General features: G+C 38.7%; 1 protein-coding gene across 4 annotated transcripts in view; it reads right to left on the reverse strand.

Annotated features, from left to right (window-relative positions):
• Positions 1 to 20,980, reverse strand: part of PTAC14 (plastid transcriptionally active 14) — a 43,056-nt gene extending 22,076 nt beyond the window's left edge. For all 4 annotated transcript variants that reach the window (XM_088954772.1, XM_088954771.1, XM_088954770.1 and 1 more), the window contains exons 1-8: positions 20,713 to 20,980; positions 20,457 to 20,612; positions 20,124 to 20,261; positions 19,822 to 19,947; positions 19,508 to 19,636; positions 14,639 to 14,728; positions 14,394 to 14,544; positions 6,323 to 6,432 (exon numbers count right to left, since the gene is read on the reverse strand). In XM_088954772.1, coding sequence (XP_088810898.1) covers positions 6,323 to 6,432; positions 14,394 to 14,544; positions 14,639 to 14,728; positions 19,508 to 19,636; positions 19,822 to 19,947; positions 20,124 to 20,261; positions 20,457 to 20,612; positions 20,713 to 20,766 — 954 coding nt within the window. In that variant the 5' untranslated portion in view covers positions 20,767 to 20,980. The remainder of the gene's footprint in view (positions 1 to 6,322; positions 6,433 to 14,393; positions 14,545 to 14,638; positions 14,729 to 19,507; positions 19,637 to 19,821; positions 19,948 to 20,123; positions 20,262 to 20,456; positions 20,613 to 20,712) is intronic.
• Between the last annotated feature and the right edge of the window lie 475 nt (positions 20,981 to 21,455).

Here is a 21,455-nt window from a genome sequence, read left to right on the forward strand (position 1 = left end):
GGGACATAATTCTCTCCATTCAGTTTAATGGAGGTCATTTGGACATTCAGGTAGTCAGTAGATATCATGACACTAGGTTTACTATCACTGTTATCTGCCATTGCCGAACTCCCTTATCACTGAATTCTGAGCACTACACACTGCACACTACACACAGACACTTCACCGAAATCTGCAAACTGATTTCAACAATAATAAATGTTGAGAACTGCAACACCACAAACCCTACTCACCGAAATCTGCACACTGATTTCAGCAGTATTAAATGTTGAAAACTGCAACACCAAAACCCCTACTCACCGAAGTGTACACATTGATTTCAGCGATATCAAATGCTGAAAACCACACTTGTAACACCACAAACCCTAATCCACAGCTACAGGAAGTTTCACCATTAAGTAGACACTATTGCCCATCGAACCACACACAAACCAGAATAAACCCTAGCATAAACCCTAGCATACTGCAATCTAAAAACCCATCATGCGAACTGTAGTACACCTCTCATGTATTCCATAACAGAAAATATGCATAAAAAAAACTTTACCTCATCGCCTGAAGGCCAACCACACGAAGGGCTGAGACACCACTGCACCACACGTACCAGCCCTAACTAGGGCTTAGAAACCACAGCAACCAATCACCAACGACACAATCGGAGGCATAGGAACCTCCTAGGGGAGAGGGCGATCACTCCTTTTCAGCCCTTTTCCCAATCTCCAACTCACAACTGAGAAACCCAAGAGAAACCCTAATTCGAATGCGCAAAAGACAGAATTCTAGCAAGTCTGATTTGTTGAACCTCGCTCTGATACTATGTTGAAGTTTGACCTGCCCTAGAATTCTGACTTGTTCATTGACTGTAAAGTAAAGTAAACATCAAGTAGGAGAGGAAAGAGAGAAAGGCTGGTTCGAATTAGAGAAAAACTTATCCCTAGATTCGGCCAGACCTGTTATTATATTATTAACTTATTGGAAAAGACTTAAGTGTCCTTCTTTAAGTAAGAGGCACTCGAACTAACATAACAGTACACATCAACATTCTCAACAAGTACAAAGACCGAAATACCCCTTCACTAACACCACTAACAACAACTGATGAGGGGTCATGTAGTTCAACACTCTGAAGGGCATGCGATTGATGATCCATCCAAAATATTTTTGATACATTCATGTGTAACATCATTTTGTTGTAGTGTTCTTGCACATGAGCTCCTGTGAATAGACCCATGAGAGGCAAAGAACTCACTGATCTCACCATGGAAATATTCCTTTGCATTATCAAATTGAAAGATTTGGATTTCAACATGAAACTCTATAAACACCATCCTCTGGAAGTCTTTCACAATCTTTGGAACTTCGTCTCTGCTATGCATGGGAAATACCCATGTATAGCAGGAAAAATCATCAATCAATGTAATAAAGTACTTATACCCGCCCTCAAAGTTTATAGTAGTAGGCCCTCATACATCAGAATACACAATATGGAAAGGAAAACTTGATCTTTTATTACTTAAGTGAAATGTTGTTTTACATTGTTTACTTAACTGACAAGTTTGACACTAGAAATCTAGCACTGAACATGACTTAAATAAAAAGGAAACAAAGACTTCGTTATTTCAAATGAAACATGACCCAACCGACTATGCCACAAAAAAATTTGACTCTTATTTGACTGACTATGACTCTAAGGACAACACCGAGATACCATCCTTGTTGTCAAGAATGTAGAGACCATCCACTAAGCTTCCTCTACCAATCGTTTTCCCAGAAGTGAGATCTTGAAAAACACATGAACCAGGAAAAAATGTTACACTACAATTTAAAAATCTTGTGATACTACTAATGAAAAGCAAATTGATAGGAAGTTGAGGAACATGCAACGCATTATTCAAGTTAAGGCTATGAGGAAGGGATATTGATCCCTAGCCAACAATAGAGGAGAATGATCAATCGCAAGCCTCACTTTATCCCTTCCTGACAAAAGGCCATAAGTCTGAAAAATATTTGGCTCACTGGTCATGTGGTTAGAGGCCCCTGAGTCAATGGCCCAAGGGGAATCAATGGTTTTAGCATGTTCCCATATTTCATTAGCAGTATCTACCCACATAAAGTTCTTCACATCAGGTTCCATAGCTGCAAGAAGCCAGGACATTACCATACTGTTCTCTTTGTCCCACCTATCATATTCAGCAATCCCACTCTTGGGTTCTTTCACCCTTCCATTTATGTAACCAGCTTTTCCCCTTGTTGTTACATACAATTTTTCACCCTTAGCCCACTCCAGGTAGTTCAAGCCATTAAAAGGGGTAATTGGCATGGGAAACATCATGTTTTCACCTCCCATACCAGTTGATCCATTGGTTGATGTAACCCCCGGATGAGGCAGAGTCATCATTTGCCATTGAGAGCAACACAAACTACAAGTCAAGAAACTAATCTACAGATGCACACAACCAGTCCCCACTGAACTAGTACCTTTAACAGTCTCAGTCCAAGCACTAAACACCAAACCAAACACCACTGAAATGTACAGTAGCAACTAAACAGTCCAGGAACAATCAAATAGTCCAGAAAGAAATAAAAAAAAAATACTGTTGAAACTCACTAACAACAACCAAACAGTCCAGATATTTAAATCCCAATCCTCATTGGGCTACCCACTACACATAGCAACACATCACAGCACATACCTGTAACAAAGGGAATCACACACCCCTATACAGCATCTGTTCAAATTCTTTGAAGAAAAATGAGTTCTACAATGCTTACTCAATTGACAAGTTTGACATGTAAACTGTGACACTAACACTGACTTAAATAACTCTGGAAACACCAATTTTAATTTTTAAAGACTCAAAAGACAAATGACCGAGACAATTGTGCCATAAATAGACCTAACTCGTACTAGAATAACTCTTAGACTATGACTGTAAGACCAGCCTTATTCTCCGGCATGTAGAGTCCATCCACCATACGTCCTCTACCAATCATCTTCCCCGAGATCCTGGAGTACACAATAAGAAGGGAAAAATGTTACTGATCAGTTTAAAGAATTAGTGATACTACTAACAAAGAACAAATTAATAGAGAATTTTGGAACATGTAAGACATTAGTCAGGGTGAGGCCAAAGGGAAGAGAAATGGTTCCTTGACCAGCTATGGTAGAATATGAATCATCAACTAGTCTCACATTGTCTCTTCCAAAGAGGAGGTGGTAAGTCTGGAAATAAGTGGACTTACCAGTCATATGTTTTGATGCTCCAGAATCAATTATCCAAGGAGAGTCAGGGGAATGAGACAACACATGGAAAGCTGTGGCAGAGTTACCTGATGTAGACGCAAATGAAGTTGAAGGAGGAGAAGAATCCATCTGACGAATTGCTTTGCCATAGAGTTCTAAATGGTCGCAGAAGGACTTAATAATATCCTTGGGTCAGAACCAGAAGTGTGTGTCTGAGTCATAGTAGTAGTGGGGGGCTGATTCTCCTAAGAAGCCATATTTGTTGTGGTGAACTTTCTTGGACCTTGATGTCCTGACTTCTTATTCAGATTTGAACATTGCTTCTTGCTTAATTCCTGGGCCCATTTTGGCTTCCCATGAAGATCCCAGCATGTTTCATGGGTGTGTCGGGGTTTCTGGCAAAGGGTGCACCATAGTTTGTCTTTGTCTTCCACCCTTTTTTGAAGGTCCCCCTTCTTAAAAAAATTTCCCCCACCTGTAGTAACATTCCCTTTTGCTACCAACACAACTGCATCCCCTCCGGAGTTGTTCATTAAATTTCTTCTACTTTCTTCCGACTGTACTAATGCATAAACCTCCTGGACAGATGGAAGATCCTTGCTGCCTAGGATCGATCTGGACTCTGATGGATTCATACACTAGATTGAAGCCATGGAGAAATGCAAACACTCTTTGTTGGGAAACAAGCTTCTTGTATGCTTTTGCATCTTCATCACACTTCCAGTCTACACTCTGATAGTGATCTAACTCTTTCCAGATGGAGGTCAAATCCAAATAGTACGCAGAAAGGTTCCTCTCCCCTGTTTACAAGTGGATGGTTTTGCTTGTAACTGATAGATTTTTGCATAGTAGCGCAGTTCAAAATAGGTCGATTTTGCCTGCTCCCAAATCTCATAAACCATTTCAGCCCACATAAAGTTCCTTCTCACCTGAGGTTGCATAGACACCAAAAGCCAGGACATAACCATGCTATTTTCCTGGTTCCATCTGTCATACTCAGCACTCCCGGAATTTGGTTCTTTAATTCTCCCATTTATATACCCTATCTTTCCCCTTGTAGTAATGTATAACTTGATCTCCCTCGACCATTCTAAATAATTCAAGCCATCCAGGACTATAACAGACATAGGGAAGGATAAATCTATACCCCCACTTATTCCGTTCTACACCGAGGAGACTCCAAATGTGGCAGAGTCTTCACCACTCATAATCACAACTTTAGGTTACGCTCCAAGTGAACACAAAAAACCCAAAAAGAAACAGCTGAACACCCCAATAAAACTCTTTGCACCAGGGAATTAAAGACAACCACTCCCCTCCTTTTCCCCCTTTTAAATCTCAGTTCTTCAAACAAAATCGGCTGCTGTTACAGACCTCACAGGTCATCACTGGCCTACCATAAATCAGGTACGGCTGCTGTCGCAGCATGTACAGGTCCTCTCTTGACCTACAAATCAAGTGTGGCTGCTGTCAGAGCATTTACAGGTCATCCCCTGAGCTACAAATTCATCAGAAAGCTGCTGTTGCAGCATATAAAGGTCATCACTGACCTACAGTCTGTTACAGGGGATCAGCTGATACCACAAAAAAGGAAAGAAGAGGGTGCTGCTCACCTCACATTAACTAACTGAACCTATTACAGGTTTTGTTCTGGCACACGACCACAAAAAGTAAAAAAGGAGAAAGGGAGAGAGTATTTCAGTTCAATCTGAATCTGGATCTGGATCTTCAATAAATTTCACTGTAGCTGGCGAAGGAAGAAGACAGAAAAGGTTTGCTCGATCTCTTCTTTCAGATCTGACAGTCCCGCTCTGATACCATGTTATCCAGAAGAGAAGAAGGAAGAAAGGAAGAGAGAAGAGAGAAAAAAGAAAGAGATTTGGAGTCACAAAAGAGATGCTGGTGGCGCCAGCTTTTTATTATTTATACTAGGGCAACACAACTTAAAATAAAAGGTGCTGAAAGTACCAAAGTACCCCTGTGGTACTAAACTCACAGAATAATAACCTTTCAACAAAATTCAAGGTTAATTCATCAAAACAAGGCACTCAGAGAGGTGAAGCACGGACGCAGGAGAAAAGAAGCAGTATTATAGCCATCAAAAACTCAGAAATCTTCATTGAAGAAATTCATCCAAATCCCTAAGGAATTTCAATTGATCCAAGTATGTTCTCTTCAATTTTATGTTGAAACCCAAAATTTTCTTGTTTTGATAATTTCCATCCTTTCAACCCTGAGTTTGCTTCTAATCCTAAAACCTTTGGCCTTTTGTGCCAAACGTACTCCAAACCCAACCAAACTTGATCAACCCTTACACTTATCTAGGACAAATCTATATAAAAAATTTAATGGAAAAGTTCCAACCCTATATCTATTTTCCTTAATTTAAAACGTTTCACAATTTTGGGGCAAATTTACAACTGTTGTAGTTAAACCTTGAGACCCTTCCTAACCTAGCCAATCACTATTTAGTCCTAAAATCACCTTTAAACTCATCCTAACCCTCCTAAACCCATCCTTTGGTCATACAAAGTCCTACATCAATTGGTATTAGAGCTATTGGTCCCATATTAGGTAAAACCCAAAAAAGTTGAACCCCATCCATAAACCTAGGCATGCCTTCTAAAATACTGGTTCCAAAACTCATTTTGTGGTGGTATGGTCAATACGGGCTGAAACAAATTCAACAATCTTCAATCTTTGATAATTAAATCATCCATAAAGGACTGGTTCTTAGGAGGAGTACCATAACAGTATAATCATGTTTTACCATGCAGAAATGCATCAAAGTATGACAATCCTACATTTGTTGTTTTATTTATTTCATATGCAATGCAGATAAAACAATTTTAACTCCTACTTGTTGGGAGTTCCAAAGGGAATACCAGCATATGGTTCTTTTTGACACTAATTCCATAAGTTGCTTTACCTTTCAAAGAGTAACCAAATCAGAGAAGGGAAAAAACAAATAAGAGGATGTCAATTAAAGGAACAAAAAGGAGACAGATTTCAAAAGTGAAGAAGTTTAACATTCAATCAAATTAAACATCTATAGTAAAATAGTAGGAGAAATATTACCTCATCCCCCTTTCTGATCCGTTGCCCAGCATTTATCATCACCTCAAGCATGCGGTCTTTGAAACGCCAATGTAGAAAACAACTTGGCTGAAAGGAATGGTTCAGCATGTCTGCGGTAGAAATGTGATTGATTTTAAATGCTTGGGAAAAAGAATGGCTAGTGATCCCAAAAATCATTTCCAAAAAGAACAATTTAGAAGTTCTCAAATTATCAAGCAAACAATACTCTACTAGATGAAGGCAATTGCAGTTGAAATCCACAATATAAGAGAAGCAAGTATTTATTGTAAAATAAGTCAAGGAACAAGAGAACAATTGACAGCTTTATGATTTCATGATTGTAATTTGAATCATTTGTTCACCTTCTTATACAATGTTCAGGAGAAAAAACCTTTCACTTTTCTCAAAATTATAAGAGGATAATAAGACAATAAGGGAAATATAAGTGAAGGGTGGTGTATTTGTATTGAAGTAGTAGTTTTGAGATGCTATTTTGTCTTCACTTTATCCTAGTGATTTCTTATCACTTTAGATTGTGTAGAGAGATTGGGCTGAATGGGCCTTAGTTTTATTTACTTTTAGTAGCTTCATTTCTGCTGTAGTGGGCCTCCTTTATGGACCTTAATACTTATTCTTCTTAAGTTTTTTAAGTCAGTCGCGCAACTAGGGGCACTCATGTAACTTTACATATTTTATGTTTCAGCACATATTTAATAAAATTGAGGGACAGAGAGAGGAACGAATAGCTCTCTTCCTCTTCCCTTTTCTTCCATTCTCTTCTCTTGTTTCTAAATCTTCTTCTGAACTTCTCTTTCTTCCTTCTTTGTTCTATTTTTCAGAATTATTGGGGGTGTGATTTGCAACTGATTGTATTATCTCCTTTTTCCTTTTGGGGTAATTTACAGATAACTTCCACATTTTCAAACTTGGGGTGCAACTCGGGTGGGCCCAACCCGAGCCTGGATCTACCTAGACTGAAATTTTATATGGACTGGGCTTGGATTTTCAGTCCATGGGCTGAACCTGGGCCCAAAAGTTTGGGCTTTTTAATTTTTTTGGGCTGGGATCAATCCTAGTCCTTGGGTAGCCCAAGCCCGGCCCATTTATATATATGCATATCAATTTTTAGTGTGGGCTGATTGACCAACCTAAGCCCAGCCTAGACCCAAGGCAAACCCAAGCACATCAATTTTTAGTGCAGACTGGACTTGGGTTGGATAGTGTGGGCTTGACCCCGGGCTTGGACTTTAGGCCCAATTCTTAGGGTTGGGCCTCGGTTAAGCTAAAACCCAGCCCAGCCTGCCTGACTTGCACCCCTACTTACAATTAGGGAATTTGGAACAAAATCTTTGCAAAAATTTCCTCTACTGGAAATTTCTGACTACTGGGTCATCTTTATATTCAACCTCTGTCAAACATTATTCCTTTTCAACTTGAGTGTTGAAAAATATCATGTAGTATTACTGTGTAGTGAAAAAAAAGGGAAAAAAAAAGTCCGTGAAGAAACCTCAAACTGGACTTTTTTCTCTATGGGGCCCATAGATGCAGGTTCCAGTAACCTCCCAAAGAGATCTCTAAGAAAAGGTGCAGCTCAAGTACATCCCCAGACATCTCAAAAATCCAGGGAGATGGATGCTCAAAATCTCTTAAAATTTCCAGAGGGAGTATAGTCATTTTGATCTGTTTGAATAAGTGGACTAATTTTTTTATTGGGTTTTAGCTTTTATTTTCTTCTTAGGTGTTGATTAGTTAAGAAAGCAGTCTTAGAAGTCCTATATCCAGCTGTCAAGTAGGATCCACATAGATGCCTAGGTGTTAAATTTTTCCTATTTCTTCTGAAGTTTCTAATATTCATTTCAGGAGTCCATTTAGTCATGAATAGAGACTGGACGTTGGGCCCAGCTACCCTATAAAGATCTTGTATTGTAACTAAGGCAGATCAAGTGAAAGGAAATTTGAATGATTCTTTTAAGGTGCCTTGCTAAGGTTAGAGGCGCAACCTGAGCCCGGACCAATCCAGCCCGCAATTTTACACAGGCTGGGCTCAAATTTTTTGTTCTTGGGCTGGGCTTGGGCCCAAAAGTTTGAGCTTTCAAATTTTTTGGGTTGGGCTTTGGCCTAGCCCTTAGGAAACCCGAACCCAATCCAAGCCCAGCCCGACCTTATCCCAACCCGAGCCCAGCCTAATTATATACATGTATATGTGCACATGTAGACACATATTTGCTTTCATACATGCATATATGCATATTTTTTTAATAAACTACACATATATGCATACATGCATACATATACACACATATGTATATCAATTTTCAGTGTAAGCTAATTAACCAACCCGAGCCCAACCTGAACCTGGCCTGGGCCAAAATCCAACCCAAGTGTATCAAATTTTAGTGCGGGCTGGGCTCAGGCTGAAGGTTCATGCTTGACCTCAGGCTTGGGTTTTAGGACCAATTCTTAGGGTTGGGCCTGGGTTGAGCTAAAACCCAACCCAGCCCACCCGACTTGCTCCCCTAGCTAAGGTACAAGTTATCCAATTTATCTCCTGCTCTTCTATTTTTCCTTCCTATTATCCATTTATTTCTTCTTCCAAGTGACCTATCTTTCCGCTACATATTCTAACAGAAAGATTCCTTTTTCACTTTGTCGGCAAATTAAGAATGACAGGATTTGCGACAAATTAAGAAAGATATGATTTGATTGATTAAGAGATTTGAATAAATTTAGGAAAGATTAGATTTGAATAAATTTAGGAAAGTCATATCCTAGGATTAAGGGAAAGATTTAGTCAATCCCTGATTGAGAGAAATTTTAGGGGTTTGTCTTTCCTATCTTCTCTTATTTAAGGTGTATGTTCAATATGTTTTTTATCATCAATAAAGAAAATCTTCTTCTTTTCTCCCTCTATATTTTGCAACATGGTATCAGAGCTTTAGGGTTCGATCATGAATTTTAAGGCCGCCATGGTTGGCTCAGGTTCAGCATCTTCGGATGCTACCAGTGGTATGACATCTTCTGAGGAAGGTATTCAGCCAGCGGCTATTTCTCTTTCTGAGAATTCCCTTCAAATTACCATTCACAAATTGAATGGAAAAAATTATCTTGAGTGGTCTCAATCCGTGCGGTTGGTGATTGACGGCAAAGGGAAACTCGGCTATTTGAATGGCGAAGTGAAACCGCCAGCCAATGATGATCCAAAGTACAGGCAGTGGCATTCTGAAAACTCTATGGTTACCGCTTGGTTGATCAACTCTATGGATCCGGTGGTTGGAAAACCATTCATGTTTCTACCGACGGCTCGCGATGTGTGGGAAGCTGTTAGGGAAACCTATTCAAATTTGGACAATCATTCACAACTGTTCGAACTGAATACCCGAATGTGGAAGATGCAGCAAGGTGAACGTGAAGTAACAGTATTATAATGAGATGATGGTTGTTAGGCAGGAGTTGGATTTATTTGAAGAAGAAGAATGGGAAAGTCCCAGTGACAGTGCTCGATACAAAAAGAAGATAGAGAGAGGTTGGGTTTTTGTCTTCTTGGCTGGTTTGAGCAAAGAACTCGATGAGGTTCGGGGACGTATCTTAGGACGAAAGCCCTTGCCTACTATAAGATAAGTTTTTTCAGAAGTGCATAGAGAAGAAGCACAGCGGCAAGTAATGTTGAAGAATGTTAGTTAAACAAAAACAGAGAATGAAGGGTCCACTCTTGTGGCCCGAGGTGCAGACTTAGACGGAAATAAACGAGGAGGAAAGCAGAGGCTTTGGTGTGATCATTGTAGAAAGCCATGGCATACTCGGGAAACCTACTGGAAGCTGCACGGGAAACCGGCAGGTTGGAAGAAAAAATCAGGCAGTGACAACAAGTCAGGGGGAGATGTCCGCACACTTCAAGTAAGCAACTCAGATCAAGGGCAGCAATCATCCTCAGAGTCTCTTCCTTTCACAAAGGAACAAATAGAGCACTTATATAAAATGTTTCAATCTCAATCGTTAAGAAATTCTAACCCATCCTGTTCTCTAGCTCAGTCAGGTAATATTTTCTTTACAGCCATTGCTTGTACCAAATCTAATGGCTCCTGGATACTAGATTCCGGTGACACTGATCATATGACCGGCACTTCGCAATTCTTTTCTTCATATACACCCAGTGTAGGGAATCAAAAGGTTAAGATTGCAGATGGTTCCTTTGCTACTGTTGCTAGGAAAGGAACTGTATATATTTCTCCTTTTCTAAACCTCAAAGATGTTCTGCATGTTCCTAACCTATCATACAATCTCTTATCAGTCAGCAAACTAACCCTTGATCATAATTGTCGAGTTAATTTTTGGTCTTCTTGTTGTGAATTTCAAGATTTAACCTCGGGGAAGATGATTGGAGGTGCTAAACAGGATGGTGGTCTCTACTTCTTTAATAAAGGATCTACCTTTGGAAGGCAAGACCGACAGACTTGTTTCATCTCTATTTCTGTTTCTAATGACAGTGAAGTTTTGTTATGGCACTATCGATTAGGACATCCTAGCTTTCAATATTTAAAGCATCTATTTCCCAAGTTATTCATGAATAAAAATCATTCAGTTTTCAAGTGTGAATCTTGTGAATTAGCAAAACATCACCGTGCTGTTTTTCAGTCTCAACCATATAAAAAATCAAAACCATTTACCCTGGTTCACAGTGATGTTTGGGGCCCTTCTAGAGTAACGACTCTTTTTGGAAAACGTTGGTTCATTACTTTTATTGATGATCATACTAGGGTCACTTGGGTTTTCCTTTTAAAAGAGAAATCTAATGCTGAAACTGTGTTCAAAAATTTCTATAACATGGTTCAAACACAATTTCAGACTCGAATTAAAATTTTTCGAAGTGATAATGGAAAGGAATTTTTTAACAATGTGTTAGGGAATTTTTTTTGTTGAGAAAGGAATTGTTCACCAAAGTTCGTGTAATAATACACCTCAACAAAATGGGGTGGCTGAAAGGAAAAACAAACATCTCCTTGAAGTTGTTAGAGCCCTAAGTTTTCAAACTAAGGTTCCTAAGTATCTTTGGGGAGAAGCCGTTTTAATAGCCACTTATTTGATTAACAAACTGCCTACACGAATTTTGGATTTTAAAACACCCAAACAGGTTTTCATTGATTGTTTTCCAAACTCTCGGCTAGTGACAAACATTCCCTTAAAAATTTTTGGAAGTGTGGCCTTTGTTCATAACCATGATCCTAAACGTTCAAAACTTGATCCAAAAGCACATAAACGTATTTTTGTAGACTTTCCCACTAATCAGAGACGTTACAAATGCTTTGATCCAATTTTGAAAAGGATATTTGTGACTATGGATGTCACATTCTTTGAAGGAACCTCGTACTATAGCAACTCCCATCTTCAGGGGAAGAGCAACACTAGTGAAGATAGTTTTTTAGATGGTTATGATTTAATGTTTGAATTTGTCCATAATGATGTTCCTCACAACCAGTCACCGAAAGAAAGTGAGGCAGAAAATACAAAATTAGTGGAAACAAATTAATTAAATATTGAAATTGAACAACCTTTGGTGATGCCATCTCAAAATGAAAAAGTTGAAACAACAGAGATGCGTGTGAAATAGTATAAAGGCCTTGTATATTCAAGGGAATATCTAGCACAGAAAAGGAGAAGCACTATTCCGCAGCATCAACAAGAATCTAATTTGAGGATGGATCATGAAATTCATGATAATTCTCCAAAAATCCCTGAAAACATTCCTCCAGGTATTTCTAATCCTTCCGGTCAGCTTGATCTTCCCATTGCTCTTAGGAAGGGTGTTATGTCTTGTACAAAACATCCTATGTCAAATTTTGTATCTTACAAAAATATTTCACCTTCATATTGTGCCTTTATTTCACAAGCGTCTATAGTGTATCCATTCTTAACAGTATCCAGGAGGCTCTAAATGTTCCTGAGTGGAAAGAAGTCGTTTTTGAGGAGATTAGAGCTTTGGAAAAGAATGCTACTTGGGAGAAAATGGACATGCCAGATGGAAAGACAGTTGTTGGTTGTAAATGGGTGTTCACTCTAAAGTACAACTCAGATGGATCCTTGGAGAGATACAAGGCTCGCCTAGTAGCTAAAGGCTTTACTCAAACATGGAGTAGACTACTCTGAGACCTTTTCTCCAGTGGCGAAGCTAAATACAGTTCGAGTACTCTTATCTGTTGCAGCTAATCTTGACTGACCACTGAATTAGCTGGATGTGAAGAACGCCTTTTTGAATGTAAACTTGGAAGAAGAAGTATATATGGAGCCTCCACCTGGTTTCACTGAGAAATTTGGAACTAAGGTATGCAAGCTAAAAAAAAATCTCTATATGGACTTAAACAGTCTCCTAGAGCCCGGTTTGAAAGATTCACAAGGTTCGTTAAAAGTCAAGGATATAGTCAAGGGCAATCTGATCATATTCTTTTCACAAAAAGATCCACCAAAGACAAGGTTTCGGTTCTGATTGTCTATGTTGATGACATAATCTTGATTGGAGATGATATTGAAGAGATGAGCAGACTAAAGCAGAGCTTAGCCAAGGAATTCGAGATTAAAGACTTAGGCTAGCTAAGGTACTTTCTTGGAATGGAAGTGGCAAGATCAAAGAAGGGCATTGTGGTTTCGCAACGAAAATATATTTTAGATCTCTTGAAAGAAACTGGAACGAGTAAATGCAAAACTTTAGACACTCCGATAGAAGTTAATACTAAACTTGGAGAAGTTAAAGATGGGGTTCCAGTAGATATAGGAAGATACCAAAGGATGGTAGGAAGATTGATTTACTTGTCACATACACGTCCTGAAATTGCCTTCGCTGTGAGCATGGTGAGTCAATTTATGCACTCTCCGTACGAAGAACATCTTGAAGCTGTGAATCGAATTCTTAAGTACCTAAAAGGCACACCAGGAAAAGGACTCTTCTTCAAGAAAAAATGAGAAGAGAGGGGTTGAGGTGTATACAGATGTGGACTGGGCAGGCTCGATCACTGATAGAAGGTCAACTTCGGGGTACTACACATTTCTTTGGGGCAATTTAGTTACTTGGAGAAGCAAAAAGCAAAGTGTAGTTGCTAGAAGTAGTGCTAAGGCTGAACTCAAATCAATGGCTCAAGGAGTGTGTGAGGTTCTTTGGCTAAAGAGGGTGCTAGCAGATCTTAAGATACCAGTGAGCTTTCCTATGAAACTGTATTGTGATAACAAGGCAGCTATCAGCATTGCTCATAATCTGGTTCTACATGACAGGACTAAATATGTTGAGACTGACAGACACTTTATAAAGGAGAAGTTTGAAGAAGGAATAATCTGCACTCCATTTGTACGAACCACATAGCAAGTTGCAGACGTTTTGACTAAGGGCTTGTTGAGACAGCCATTTGAACTTCAAGTTAGCAAGTTGGGCACGATAGATATCTTTGCACCAACTTGAGGGGGAGTGTCAGCAAATTAAGAAAGACAGGATTTGCGGCAAATTAAGAAAGATATGATTTGATTGATTAAGAGATTTGAATAAATTTAGGAAAGATTATATTTGAATAAAGTTAGGAAAGTCATATCCTAGGATTAAGGGAAAGATTTAGTCAATCCCTGATTGAGAGAAATTCTAGGGGTTTGTCTTTCCTATCTTCTCTTATTTAAGGTGTATGCTCAATATGTTTTTTATCATCAATAAAGAAAATCTTCTTCTTTTCTCCCTCTATATTTCGCAACACACTTCATTATTGGAACCAAATATATATATATATATATATATATATATATATATATATATATATATATATATAGATATAGAGAGAGAGAGAGAGAGAGAGAGAGAGGTTCTCATAATCCTTACATGTGGTTTTTATGAATGAAATATACATACTCCATGCAACATTTTACAGATCGAGCACAGAGAGAGATGTGATGAATGAATGTGAAAACTACCACAAAACTCACTCAACTTGAAACTATCTAAGCATGAATAATTGTCAAGAAAAAATATAATAATGTTTCTGATTTATTAACTATCCATGTAGTCAATAAAAAAAGCCTTCAAACATTATAAGTTGAAGCTTACCAGCATAAGGAATTAGCATATTTGCATCTTGGACAAGTGCACCAATTCTCATTTGCATGTTAATACATCGTGATTGTGCAATACTCAATGCCCAAATGAATCTCTCAGGATCACAGGCCAAACGCTTTATTTTAAGTGGAACAGCAGAATGCTGACATTGAAGTGTTGTAAATAAAAGCAATGTCAAAGAAAGCAAGGAGAAATAGGTTTAATAAATAAAATATGGAATATAGGCCATTCTATACCCAGTTTTTTTCCCAAAATTCTAATGCACGGTGTTGCTGTTCTTTCATACTTGATGCCAGATTTGCATCCTGCAATTCTTGGAGATCCTCCTGCAGTAAAAATTAAAAAAAAAAAAAAAAGACAAAGCATAGTTAGTTAAAGTTAGGGCTAACAAATTAGTGAATCCAAGAGATTATGGACAGAAAAAAGGATTTGTTCACACCCTGGGCTTAAGAGAAGAAGTATTAATGCAGGACCAACCACAAATTAACAGGTCCATGAAACCATTTTTAATATCATTTCAATTCTACTTTTAATGTTTGATTTTTCATATTATAAATCACTTCAAGTGTTTCTTTTCAGTTTCTATGTCAACTGAGAAAACAAGTTGATTCATTGGAAAAAGAAAATAGGAAAACAAGTTTGCTCATCAATTTTTGCATGGCCAAAGAAAAGGAATGTTAAAATAAAAAAGAAAAAAGTACAAGGAAGGTGACCAGAAGTCACCCAAAAGAGAAAAGAAAAAACTCCAAACCCACCCAATTATCAACAACTCACAAACCAACCAAACAAAAAAAAGACCCCACATACCCATCCTCCCAAGCAAAGAAAAAAAAAACCACCAGAGCTAACACTGAAAAACAATACCACACCCCACATTCACTCGACAGCAACAGAAACTCGAACAAAAACCAATCACCTAAACAGAAACAATAACAAAGAAACCCCATCAAGTGTCTCCCAACCAAATAGCCTGAAAAGAACAAAGTAGAAATGCCTACCTCTTATTTTGGATTTTCCTGTATTTCATCACCTTTTTATTTGATCCAATCCCAAATATTCCTCCTTTTAATTTAGCAACGACACTTGACATCAAAATAGGTTGATGCTTTTTTTTTTATTTTTGAATCTTCTGACTGCAAGGTTATCCTTTCAATCTCCAACAGATCCTTAATCCTCTCATTAATTCTTTCCAATTCTAACACCATGTTCTTCTCAAAATGCTGACCTGCTTTCATAGCTTCACCAATATCATTGTTGACCATTGCAAGTCCAACAGAATTCTGTTCATTGTAAATGCCTTCAAGCCATGACATATTTCCTTGCATATTCCTCTCCTACAATAAGCAATCCCAGAGAAGGTGGCACTGCGGCACATTGGATTAAGACCATGGATGTTTTCTCATCTTTCTTAACAAATGCCATCACTAGAAATTTGAGGGGGGGGAGGGGGGAGTGGCTGGGTCATCACCTAAGTAGGTCTTAATACAAAGAGAATGGGAACCCCTAGAGAGGGAATTCATAAAATTTATTTTTGATGGCAGTAGTCTCTGGAGCCTGGGGCTGCCCGGGGTAGGGTGTTTAGAGATGAAAAGGGACATGTGATAGCAATGTTACTAGGTGGGTCGCTTGTAACTCTTATTTGCTATATTAATAAAATCTTACTCATTTATCAAAAAAAAAAAATAGCAATGTTCCTAGGTCCTATTGGGGAGGGAAACTCAATAAGAGCAGAACTTAATGCAGTTATTCAAGGACTGTAGAGAATAAATGAAATGAACTTGGAGTAAACTCAGCATTGAAGGTGACACAGAAATGGTAGCTGGATGGCTGCTGAATTGTTAGCACTTTGGTCATTCAGAAATGATCTCAAGAAATTTTCATGGGTGACTAGGCACTAACAAGTTACTTCAGTGGGTACCTAGGTCAGCAAATAGTTTGGTTGATACTAACCGAACAAGGGATAACTAGAAATCAATTATTTGGGGTTCAAATGTAATATAATCTTCACAGAAAGAGAGAGAGAATAATGGTTGTGCTTGAAAGAATGGTAGGATCCATCGTATGGACACCATAAAGATTGCGGAATGGGTGGGCGAATTTCAAAACTTTTCCTACCTTCTTCCAACTGGGAATCGTATTCCCTAATTTAAGAATATTCAAGGATCCTACTTGAACCATAATCGAACCAGATTTGAACCAAAAGACAAGGGAAGAATTATACCTGATCCAGAGAAACAGTATCTCCAAAAGTTGGTGTTCACACCCAAAGAGGACACCAAGATCCGCTCCTGCTGAAGATGACACAACAATATGTGGAACGGAACCAGCAGAGTGCGTCCTACACACTGAATCTTTCGCAATAATCCTCTGGAAACTCTGAGCACCAAATCTTTGCAGTTCTTTCTGCAAAACTAATATCAAGAACTAATTTCTTGATTTCTTTCCTTCAAAGATCCAATCTTTTCAGAGAATGGGGGCGGCTGGAGGAGAATTCTTGAGATGAGAATGGCGAATATTGCTTCTCTTCTCCCTAGAGAGTTCTGAGATCCTATCTCAATTCGCTGCAAGTTTTCTTGCACCAAAAACCCTAGGTTTGAATTCTGTTGATGTTCTCTCTTAGGGTTTCTCCTCTTTTCTTCTTGGTTAAGAAACCTCCTAATGAGGAGTCATCCCAATCCAAATCAGTATTTGGATAGGGGATGATCTTAATCCTATCTGCAGAATAAGTTAGCTTACTCCTAATCTTATCAGGAGGTTACCAGATTCAAATCTGATTTGAATTTGGTCTCCCAGAGTGGATAAGGTTAAAGGCCCAATCCTTTTGCTAACTTTAATCTCAGATCCGCCCCATAAATGGGTGATCACATCAGCCCAATTCGAAATGGGCTTTTGGCCCATTAAGTGTTCAGTGTTTAACTAGTTTCCAACCTGCTGCCCAATTGGGCTTCTTTGTATGGCGTGGGACCCAAGCATTGATCTACACACCAGCCACATGGGTTCAGCCCACCCTTCATTACAAGGCCTAGCCGAATTCACTAAGAAGTTCAGTGAACCCCTAAGCCCATCACATGGACCCTATGGACCCAACACTTACATTAAGTGGTCCCTGGGCCAAGCCATCTTATAAAAACCCAGGGACTGTGGACAGGTACAAGATTAGCCCATCAGGTATCATCCTAAATGGCCTTACACTTAACCTCTCAGCCCATAATGATCAAGCACTGCCCGACAAGAGAGGACCTCTCCCTCGGCTGCAAGGAACAGTGCTGCACTCTCCACTCACATAGATCCCGGGAATTAAAACCATTTGCAAACATTTCGAAACCGTACAAATATATATATATATATATATATAAATTTTGTAAAACAAAATTCCAACGATTGAAATCAACTGCCGGCAGTTTGGTTTCCATCAGAGAGAGTGCATTCACGATCATTACCTTTGTCTGACAAAGGGGCTGATCCTATCACTATGATCACCCACTCAGACGAATTCTCAGACTACCCCAATATGCCCAAGTTTTGACCCCCGCTAAGGATCTCACTAATTGGCATATCAAAGACAACCCGATCCGACACCTAGTGAAGTGTCATAATCGAGTCTAGGGGTCAGATGTAACTTTCCAGTTTTGCCCATTTGTCTCCAAGGTCCAGGGCAATACTGAAAATCTGGTCCGGTTCAAGGATTCGAGTAATCCCATACTGCATGTGTCTTGGGTCTTACCCTGGTGGCCGAGACAGGCCATCCCAACACTTGGTGGCACACCAGTATCAGCCATGGCAGGATAAATCTCCCCAGACTTATCCAATGGTTGTGAACATTTAAAACTAACCGAGTCTCAATAAGTGTCTAGTTTTAGGGTCTTACACAGAATTATACCAAATAACATGAATCAAACATGCACTTTATTTATTTACACTAAATATCAAAAGTGCATCAAATCAGATTGAAGCTAAGGGCATACAAAACTGTCTAACAGTGCTCTCAGTTGTTGTATTGCAGGGTTGTACATCTTGTTTTATATCTAATAAAATTAAATCACCATGAATTTTTTGTATAAGAAAAGCCATTGCCTATAAGTAACAAGTTGTTCTACTATTTCCCAACATTGAATTGGCACCTTGTTTGGTTGTAGGTGGAATCCTCATGTTAAGAGCTTATTCAGCCATTCCTTTTTCAAGCCATCAAGTAAAAGAGATGAGGTGTTATCAAGGTGTACAAGGGCAACCACTTTTGGACCATTTGGGAAGAAAGGAAGAATAGGAGTGTGGCATGTAGAGTAAATAGCATAGAGATTTACAACTACACTATATGATGAAACTCTAAAGCATATCAATCAAACTTAAGGGAAAGTTTTTGTATGATTAGTGAAAACAAATCTGCTATATGAAGTAAAATGTAGGACTCCCAAACCAACATATTATTGTAATGATATCAAATAAGTTGTAGTAGTTAGAAGGTTAATTGCATACACTAAGACAGTCAAGAACAAGAGTGTTCAACAGTCTTTAAGTAAATAAATCCATGATGAAACAAGGGAGAGTTGATTGCTATAGCCTTTACATTTAAAAAGCAGATGATAGAAACCACTGAGGAGTGTTTTGGCATGTTTGAAGGCTATAGATGTGCAATGGGGAGACCAAAAACTATGTAGATTGTGGTGGTGCAGGAGTATTTGGAAAGACATGATTTAACTTTTAAGAGAATCTGTTGCTAAAGGTAAATAGGGATAGCAGAGAAGGATAAAGTTTCTGACCAGAAGTTCAGAACCAGTTTAGAGACACCTGACAGTGAAGATTATTTAGGATACTAAAATTCCACTTTCTCCAGTTTATTTTCAACTGTCAATAATATGTTTATATTGATATATAACTTATTTATAAGACATACCATCCCTATATGCCCTTCTGTTTTATCATTTCAAGGACAATTGTACTTCAAACAGAAGTAGCTAGCATATTTTAACAAACCACTACCACAGGACATATTTCTTAATGAAGTTTCAAATTTCAAAGGCATTATTGAATAGAACAAACTACAGAAAAAATTGCATCCAATTCTATAGATCATTTATAGTCATCATATATCCTGCTATTAAACATACCTCTGTGGCAAGAAGCAAGCTAGTGCACTCATCTGCACTTGGTAAAAAGTCACCATACAACTGCCAGAAGTTACCCTCCCTATCAAATGCAAACAAAAGAAGACATGCTAATCTCAAGTCCCAATCTGTCTGTCACAACACAGTATGAGAATCGAAGGTTAAAAAGCATATTAGCCCATCAACCATATACTCGAAGATGACAAGCCCATGAAATTAGTGAAAGAACAGAACACATTTCTTATCAAGCATTGAAGGCCATTATCTTCTTTCTTCCTTTATCTTTGAAGGAATAATATCAAGGAAAATGCAATTACCTCCGGATTGGTTGAGTTGATGATATCAAATATTGGATGACCCACTGGAATAATATCCGGGAAAAACATCCATGGAAGTTTTTGGCTTATGGTTAACATTAACTCTAATGGAATCTCCATGATAACCTGTAAAGTTCAGTAAACAACTACTAATATCATATATGATATAGGAATTCCATTCCGACCATGACGCAAAACCAAAGAAACCAAGCTATAGTAGAAAAATGTGGCATTGAACTAAAACCGAACAATTTGTTAAAGGATCAGTATAGTAGGAGAAATGAAACAGAATAAAGGATTACCCTGGCTCTGCGAAGTGGCTCTACATCTTTGGAAGCATACACTCCAAATCCATCAGGCCCTTCTTTGAACTCCACACCATAAGCTCGAACACTCCGAACGTAGCCTATCTTGTAGAAATCAGGGTCTGCAGGCTCCAGCTACACAAATTGAGTTTGGAGGGGAAGTTAGAAAGAGGGAAATAAACAAAATGCTTCCGCTGGTAAGAAAGAACTACAATCAATTTGTTCATAATAGGTATGCCTAAAAACAACTAAATAAATGATGAACATCAATGAACTGATGAGCAAACCCCGAAGCAGTAAAAGACAAGAAAATATCAGAGATGGGTATACCTCAGAAGGTGATTCTTCGACCTTGGGAGGTTCAAATAATCTGAAAGGAGGCAGCTCTGTCGTAGCTTTGATGGGCTGAAAGTTATTCCTGTTGTTACGAAGGTGGAGGAAAGAATGGCCTGGTCGTAGTGAGCGGCCATGCTCGAAACAAGTCACCTATCTCAGATAAACAGAGATAAACAGGTTACAAACATTAATCGAGATTATCGAGAGAGAGAGAGAGAGAGAGAGAGATTGAAGTATGTTGCTAACTGACCTTGTGATTGGAGATGAAAGAGTGGATTGGCTGCTGAAGGGGAAGAGAGGCCATACAGAGGAGACTGAGAAGAATTCAAATCATCATTGATTTTCCCTATAAAATTTACAGTGGAGCTTCAACTGTGGAGAGTCAGTGAACAAGGCATCAAGCAATGGGCTACTGAGCTGCTGCAGGGGGGAACGTTATCCACTTTTCAAAAAAAAAAAAAATCTTTCAGACCGTAGCGCCTTTCCTTATTCCTTTCTAGTTTCTGCAATGTGTCCGTATTTTTTATTAGCGCAGAAATTGTAGTTGTAGAGGGGTGTCAACGGGTCGGGTTCGAAACGGATTTGGACCGACCTTAACCCGACCCGACCTATAGGGTCCAACCCCATACCACATCATAGGCTGTTGAGACAGTTTTGGGCTGGGCACGTTCTGGACAGTTCACCTGTTCACACTTCCCACCCATGATTTTGTTTTTAGTCAAAATAAATTAAAATATAATTATTAATTTACCCATTCTCATGATAATGTGGCATTTCCAAAAATTCTCTCAAAAGCATAGTTTGTTGAACCCAACAACTAAAGTTTGTCCTCAAACAATGTGATATAGTGATATTTGAATTGTATTCTAAGGTGTTAACTTTTTCGTTTAACTTTGGCGGGGGTGGGTCAGCCAAAACCCAAACCTCTCCCAAATTCGACTCAGGTCAAAGAATCAAACTCCTAACCAGATCGGCTGACCCTATAGGTTTGGG

This window comes from Nelumbo lutea, chromosome 7 (assembly GCF_056320005.1).
Source record: "Nelumbo lutea isolate HS-2025 chromosome 7, American lotus-T2T, whole genome shotgun sequence".
NCBI lineage: Eukaryota > Viridiplantae > Streptophyta > Magnoliopsida > Proteales > Nelumbonaceae > Nelumbo > Nelumbo lutea.